The 8,083-nt window shown below is 38.5% G+C and overlaps 1 protein-coding gene across 1 annotated transcript; it reads left to right on the top strand.

Moving 5' to 3' along the window:
- The first annotated feature begins 416 nt into the window (after positions 1–416).
- pim2 (Pim-2 proto-oncogene, serine/threonine kinase) lies at positions 417–6,355 on the top strand. The gene is made up of 6 exons (XM_037772731.1): positions 417–705; positions 1,988–2,088; positions 2,485–2,535; positions 3,477–3,855; positions 3,992–4,168; positions 4,282–6,355. Exons 1-6 carry the CDS (start codon positions 648–650, stop codon positions 4,443–4,445), a joined length of 930 nt encoding a protein of 309 aa, XP_037628659.1. The 5' UTR covers positions 417–647; the 3' UTR covers positions 4,446–6,355.
- Positions 6,356–8,083: the final 1,728 nt, after the last annotated feature.

Raw genomic sequence — 8,083 nt, 5'->3', positions numbered from 1 at the left:
GAAACCGATCTGATCTGAATGTGTGCGTGAGAAAGAACGAGAAAACGCGCCAATAGAGGAACCGTTGGTTTATTTCGATACTGTGTGTGTGTGTGTGTGTGTGTGAGTGAGAGTGAGCGTGTGTCTGTGTGTGTGTGTCATGTTGTGCGTGTGTGTGTGTGTGCGTGTGTCTGTGTGTGTGTGTGTGTTTTGGGGAAACCGTCATCCTCTTTCCCGTCATCATCACCATCATCAGCTTCCTCCTCCGCTCTTCTGAATTCTACGAATTCCTATCGCGGGATTTGAATATTCATGAGTCGAAACCGCAGCTTGAATCTGATTGGCTGAACGGTTCAAAACATTGAGGCCACGTCTCTGCGCTGATTGGACAGCGGAGGGCTGAGTGGGCGTGGTCGGACATTAGAGGTATAAATGCAGATCAAAACAATACCGTAAGGCAGACTAGGCGCTCAGCAGGAAACTCAGAGGACTATATTTTCAACGTTGTTTAACCGAAAGAAAATAGCTTTTTACAGTAATTATCTTTGCTGAAATTGGATTTAAAAGGCAGCATCAGTCGCTTTAAGACGGTAAAAACGTTTAATAACGACTGAAGTGGAATTCAACCGACGACAGGATGGATTTTATCAACTGAAAACTTCCAGAAGATGTTGGAGAAAAGAGCCGCGGAGCCTCATCTGGAGGAGGAGGTCAGGGGGAAGAACGGTGAGATAAACAAGCTTAAAAGCAGGTTAAAAGTGAATAATTTAAGTTCATTTTCACCCTGCAGGCTCCTTATACACTAACCACTCTATTAACTAACTCTAACTAAACTTTAGCTGCTTGTTTTCGATGTTTTGTAGCCGCTCTTTTAGCTCAAAACACCAACTAATTTAACGTTATTTTAAAAGTTCGTATTAACGTTCCACCAACCGTCGTTTCTTTGCGTGATGACGTTTAGCTCCTATAGAACCGTGACGTGATTACTACAGTTTATTCTAACAACAGTCTCGCTTATTTTCAACGTTGTTTAACTGTTTTAACTGCAAGAAAAGAGCTTTTTACAGTAATTATCTTTGCTGAAATTAAGTAAAACGTTAAAATTTAGACCTTCCAAATACCGTTCAACCAATGTGGTCAGACTCTCGCAGACACTAACTAATTATTTCCGTTAAAAACTGATTTTTACCGGGAATAAAAGCGTTAATTTAAGTTTACCAACGTTTTATCTGAAAGAGGGATCCGGTTTCTGTTGTTTGCTCGACTTCCATTTTAATCCAGGGCGCCAACAGTTAACACAACAAACAAACTAACAGTGTAAATGTTTAGATATAAACACTAATAATACACCACACTGATATATGGAAGACCATTTCTGCCAGTAAAATAAAAAAAAAGATGAAAACTTAAAGCCTTGTGATGAAACAATAGATCCTGTAAGTTATTATAACAACACACTTTATCAAACTAAAGAGAAACTTCCTCAATATTTTGACTTGACTTGCAATCATCACATTGGCGGAAATGGGCTTCTATGTTGACGGATATCATATGACTATTATTTTTCTTATATACTTCCTTCTCTTTGTCAAATTCAAACTTTATTCTTCGATTTCTTTTTAACTTTTAATTAGAGAAGCACAGATGGAAGGTACCTGGGATAAACATCAATTTATAATATTAACTGCAAATTTGGAGCAAATTATTTTCCTTATTGATTGTTGTTTTTTGATGAATATATTAGTCTATAAATGTCATAATTTGAGTTGTATTCGTGAAAGAGTTTAGTTAGTTCAATTTGTTTTTCCCGGGCTTTCAACCACACATCACTGACTTCATCAACAGATACTCATTTGTCTTGAAGAAGCACACAACAGATTAACGAGACAAATATAAAAAATATATCCAAACACAGTAGTCAGGAAACATCTGGATCATATAACTATATATAGTTCTTTGTGTATTAATGTCCACAGCTGGCTGATGTTTTGTGTTATCTCTCTTTCAGTGAAGGAACCATTCTGCAGCCAGTATCGCTGTGGTTCTCTGCTCGGCAGCGGGGGTTTCGGTTCAGTGTTTTCAGGCCAGAGGCTGTCTGATGGACTGCAGGTCAGACTACACACCTTTATAATCAAATTTTTAGATATGTGTGTATATATATATTGTTGGATTTGTTTTAGTTTTGCTTTGCTTTCTTACTTTAATCCTGTGAAGCAGCTTGTTAACTTTGTGTTTTCTGAAGTTATTTGTCATTACCCCCATAGTTTAGTCATAAAATCAACTTCTTTATCTACATTTAATGAGGAGGAAATGACAATAATAATAATAAATTTTATTTATACAGCACTTTTTCAAAACTAAGTTACAAAGTGCTTTACAAGACAAAAAATAAATAAATCTTAAGAAATGTCTGTTATGTAAGAGGGATTTAAAATGATGTATTACTATTCTACACTTCAGTTCCTGCTACTGTAAACTCACCGTCTGTCCTTTTTGTCCCTCCAGGTTGCCATTAAACAGGTTTCCAGGGACAGAGTTCAGCAGTGGGCCAGACTGGTGAGTGACACAACCATTAATTGTTAGAAAACAGTGAAAAATTACAATTTTGTGACGTCTTCAAATGTCTCGTTTAGTCCGACCAACAGTCCAAAACTCAGAGATGTTCAGTTTACTGAGATATAAAACAGAGAAACTGTCAGCAATTGAAGTTAAACTATGAATCTAGTAATTCAGTAATCAGGTCATAGTTTCAGCTCTACAGTAAAAACCCAGATCATGTTCTGTGTTTATAAAGTTAATTAAACTAAAGGGCCAGCTCTGCCCTCTGCTGGACCAACAGATGAATCATAGCCGTGGGTGGGGGCCGACCCTCCGTGATGTCACGGTTCAGTAAATGACGCTGTAGGATTTTCCCCTCAGTGACAAACTAATTTCTTATTCATCAGAACTTTAATGGGGAACTCCCCCACCACATAAAAACACCTGGAACACACCTGCAGGTGTTGATTTATGGCAAAAAACACCACAAGAAATCAAACTGGGGTTTTTGAATGAATTAGTGACAAATAAAAAGTACCTCCCATGACTCATAATGAAAGTGTTATTGTTAGGTACTCTACTGTTATTGGTCTATTTATATCATACAGACCTTATTACTATTATTTAGGTAGCAGCAATGTTATTATCACTTTAATTTACAGTTAGCTTCTGTAATTTTTTAAGTTTTCTCATTATTTGCAGGTCATTAAGAATCAGACTGTTTTTTAAATAGAGCTGAAACATTCAGTCATTATCACATTATTTTTGGTAAATCGTTTCAGTCGTTTTCAAGCAAAAATATTAAATAAACATGTTCATCTTTGTGTTTTGGACTGTTGGTAAAAAAAAAAACGAGACGTAATCAGGAGTTTAATCAATAATGAAAATAATTTAATATCATTAAAAAGGTTTTAATTTCAAGGGTGTATAAATAAATATATATAAATGATCTCTCTCAGCCTGGTGAGGTCGAACCTGTTCCCATGGAGATCGCTCTGCTGCAGCGGCTGTCGGAGGTCGGGGGTCACGGAGGGGTCGTCCGCATGCTGGACTGGTTCGAAGTGGAGGGGCAGGGCTTCCTGCTGGTGCTGGAGCGACCGCCGCATTGTCAGGATCTGTTCGACTTCATCACTGAGAGAGGAGCGCTGCCCGAACGCCTCGCACTCAGGTTCTTCCGTCAGATCGTGGAGTCGCTGCGGTTCCTTCACTCTCACGGCGTGGTGCACCGAGACATCAAGGACGAGAACATCGTGGTGGACACGAGGACGTTGGACATCAAGGTCATCGACTTTGGATCAGGAGCTCCACTCAAAGAGACGCCGTACAGCGAGTTCGAAGGTAGCGACACGCAGATTCTGAATATAAATGTCCTCCAGCTGAATGATGATCAGACAGTTAGACCATTAACAGAAATTAACTGGCAACTAACTTGATCTCTCCTTGTCTCCTCTCTCCTTGCCTCCTCTCTCCTCAGGTACCCGGGTCTACAGTCCCCCTGAGTGGATCATGTCTCACTCCTACGAGGCTGTCTCTCTCACCGTCTGGTCACTGGGCGTGTTGCTCTTCGACATGGTTTGCGGCGACATCCCGTTCGAGCGCGACCAGGAAATCGTCCGGGCCACGCCCGTTTTCACCAGACGGGTCTCTAAAGGTGAGCAGAGGCTCCGCCCACCACTCTATCTGATTGGCTCAGATGAGAAGTGTGTCACCGCCTTGTTCTGTCCAGCTGTTTAACCACAACCTCACGTCATTTTTTCTTCCCAGAATGCCAGTCTCTGATTCGCTGGTGCCTGTCCTACCGTCCCGAGGAGCGTCCGACTCTGGAGGAAGTCCTGTCTCACCCCTGGATGGAGGGAGGAGAGGCGGAGGAGGAGGAAGGAGGAGATCTGCAGGTGGACCACAGCTCACTGCCCAACCAGTCCCTGTAACAAAACCCTGAACACATAGGGATCTGGACGGACACAACCCTGAACACATAGGGCTCACGAACACAACCCTGAACACAGGGCTCAGGTCGGACACAACCCTGAATATACATAGCTCTGGACGGACACAACCCTGAACACATAGGGCTCACGAACACAACCCTGAACAAACAGGACTCTGGACTGACGCAACCCTAAACAAACAGGACTCTGGACTGACGCAACCCTGAACAAACAGGACTCTGGACTGACGCAACCCTAAACAAACAGGACTCTGGACGGACGCAAACCTGAACAAACAGGACTCTGGACGGACGCAACCCTAAACATACATGACTCTGGACGGACGTAACCCTGAACATAGATGACTCTGGACGGATACAACCCAGAACATAGATGACTCTGGACGGACACAACCCTGAACATAGATGACTCTGGACAGACATAACCCTTAACATACATGACTCTGGACAGACGCAACCCTGAACATAGACTCTGGTCCCTGGCTTCACTCTGACTGTAGAAGACCTGCAGGACTCCCTCACTCTCAGCCAGCAGGGCGGCGACAGAAACTAAAACCTCACACTGGATTTAAAGGAGCAGATCAGCGGCGTCTTCGTGTTTTAACCCTTTGGCTACAATTCACATAGACTCAAAGCCCTGTTCAGAACATTCATTATTATTATTCACTGTGCTTCTCAGTAATTGAACCCAACCAATGGTTAATGGGTTAAATCATGATGAAACGCTGCTGTGATCCATTTACAGAGAAAATTATTTATTATTTTTTTTTTTCCTTTTCTTGTGCTGCACTCTGCTGTTCTACTGTTTATTTTATTTTTATTTACCACTGTTGGTGAAGGCAGCCATGTCTGATTTATTTATTGAGTTGACTATTTATTTGGTTTTGAAGATAAGTTGAACACTGAACAAACAGCGGTACATCACTCTCCTCTTGTTCATTCTCTACAAAAGTCATTTTCTAGAAACAACCCCTATATATACTGTTTATATTAGAAAGATGGAGAAGATGTTCAGTTACTAAATAGTGGCTTGTGAACTAGAGTGAAGCAGCCAGTTGATCACCTGTGGAGCTTCAGTAACAGGTGAATGTCTGTGTGTCAAAACTACCAAAAATGTCACGATGCAACATTTCACAATGTGAAACGGACGGCTCCACCTGCAGCTAGAAGACCAAATAAAAAGAGCTGCAGATAATCTTTATTTTGGTTTATTAAAACAAGTCCTCACAGCAGAGAAGCTGGAATCAGAGGATGTAGTTTTATTGGAGAAAAAAAAAGAAATAAAACCCATCATCTCATTAATAACATCTGGTTCTGGCAGGTGGAGCTGTCTGTGTTTCCTGCTATGTGTTCATATGGACGTTCGCCTGAAATCTTTGGGAGTTGATAATATGTAGTGTTGAGATTTAAAGAATCACCTCGATATCAACACTGTTTCTAATCACTAGATAACCTCCTAAAGTCTGAGATATAAGCAGCTAATAATTTTCCTCCTTACGTAGAACCAAATTACACAGATCCGTACGAGGAAATGTTACGCATCATTTAGAAGTGATTTGGACATGAATCTAAAATAAAGATGGCGTCCAGTAAAACTAGAACAGCTGTTTTTCAGCTCTTTAGTTCGACGGCTGAATCGTAATTTAAAGTCAGAACGGAGGTATTTATTTTCTGATTCCAGTTTCAGGTGGAAACCAGTGGACGTGGTTCGAAGTGACACGTTGGTGTTTGGATGTGATGTCACTGTTAATACTTGTGTATTATTGGCTGGTTTCATGATCAAAGTGGCTCGTTGGGTCACTTGTTTCTGTTTATTTACATTAAATAAGAATTTATAGATCGAAAGAAGAAGAAAAAGATCTAACGTTTTGATTAAAAACTTTTTCATGATATTGTGTCCTGACTGTTGTTGGCTTCTCTGTGATAATACATTACCCACAATTCATAGTGTTCACAAGGGAAAACGATCTATAAGCAATTTAAAACAGCAGTTTACATTCAACCTCTAATGAACATCGATACAGAAATAAATAAATTTCATACTGTGATTTTTTTTTTTGCCATTTAGAGTATTGATTTAAAAAAGGAAGTGACTTTATTTTTATATTATATTTTATGGCACCTTTCATACAATCATGCAAATCAAGAACAGCACAGACACTTAAGTAGAAACAAAACATACAACAATAAAGAAAATATTAAAAATAAATAAAAGTCACTAGAATAAATAATCATGAGAGATAAAAATAAAAACCAACAATTAATATATAAATAAACACAAATATATTATATATAATTATCAAAAAAAAATCCTGTGTAATTTGAATAAAACCACCCTCTTAAATAAATGGTATTAACATCAATATAGCAAATTTCTCCACTTGGACTAATAAAGGATTATCTCATCTTATCTTAACATGACTGAAATTGAATTGTGCATAAAGTATAAATTATATATTTGCAGGTTCCACGTGGACATGTTGAATTACATAATACACATTATGTTACTTTCAATAAGGGAATGGGTGAGTGGCGCTGAATATCAACAACCTCTCTGACAGGTGAGGTGTTCAGCCAGCAGCCAATAGGATTCCTCCATAGTCCACCTGCATGAGAACAAGGAAGCGATTGTAGTCAGCAGGATCAGAGAGGTCTCACTCTGACTGTTTATTCAGAGCTCCTCATCCCAGACTGTTCTTATAGACACTTTATACTTCAGCCTCAGTTTATTTCTCTCATGTAAGAGTTGTTGAGAACATTTCAGTCACACAAATAAGATAAAAAACAGCTGTTTCAAACACACTTATATCCTGCTAATAGGAAAAATACTCTGTCTGCGGTTTCATTTATTTCACAGTCATTTTACATTTACAGATTTAAATTTACAGACACACATTTTTTTTTAATCTGTGGGGTCTATTATATTTTGTGTATTTAAACTTGTGTGGTTAATGTTGTGATCTTTTTCAGGAATACATTTTGTTTTACAACAAATCATTTTTTAATAATTTTTGGCATATTTTTGTGGTATTATTATAACTGTTTTTATTATTCTTCCAGGCACTGATGATGTATTTCATCACGATTCTATATTCCCTTCTTTTTTTTTATTTATACATTTAAGAATAAAAAGTAAAGTTTTTTGTTTTCATTTCATTGTTATTTATCATTGTTGTAGGTCTATGGTACGACGGAGTATTAGGGCCACATTGAGTAAAAAAAATTATGAATAATAAAGTCGGTTTACGAGAAAAAAGTCGTAATATTACGATAATAAAGTCAAAAGTTTAAGAGAAAAAAAACGTAATATTATGAGAATAAAGTCATAATATTATGCAATAGTAATTCTATGTGTTATTTTCTTTTTTTCTCGTAATATTATGACTTTATTCTGGAAATCTCAGATTTTCCCCTCTAATACTCCGTAGCACATTCGCACTTTGGCCCTCACTGCATTAGACTTATATACTATATACTTAGACTATAAACTGTGTTACCTTCATCACAATGCTCAAATGTTTTGTGGCTCCACAGATTTTTTTTTTCTTTTGTTGCCTTACATGGCTCTTTTGATAGTAAAGGTTGCTGACCCCTGGTCTAGGCTATGTTATGCCATTA

The sequence above is a fragment of the Sebastes umbrosus genome, chromosome 6 (assembly GCF_015220745.1).
Source record: "Sebastes umbrosus isolate fSebUmb1 chromosome 6, fSebUmb1.pri, whole genome shotgun sequence".
Lineage (NCBI taxonomy): Eukaryota > Metazoa > Chordata > Actinopteri > Perciformes > Sebastidae > Sebastes > Sebastes umbrosus.
Note: the sequence above shows the minus strand (reverse complement) of the source record. Positions and strands in the feature narration are given on the sequence as shown.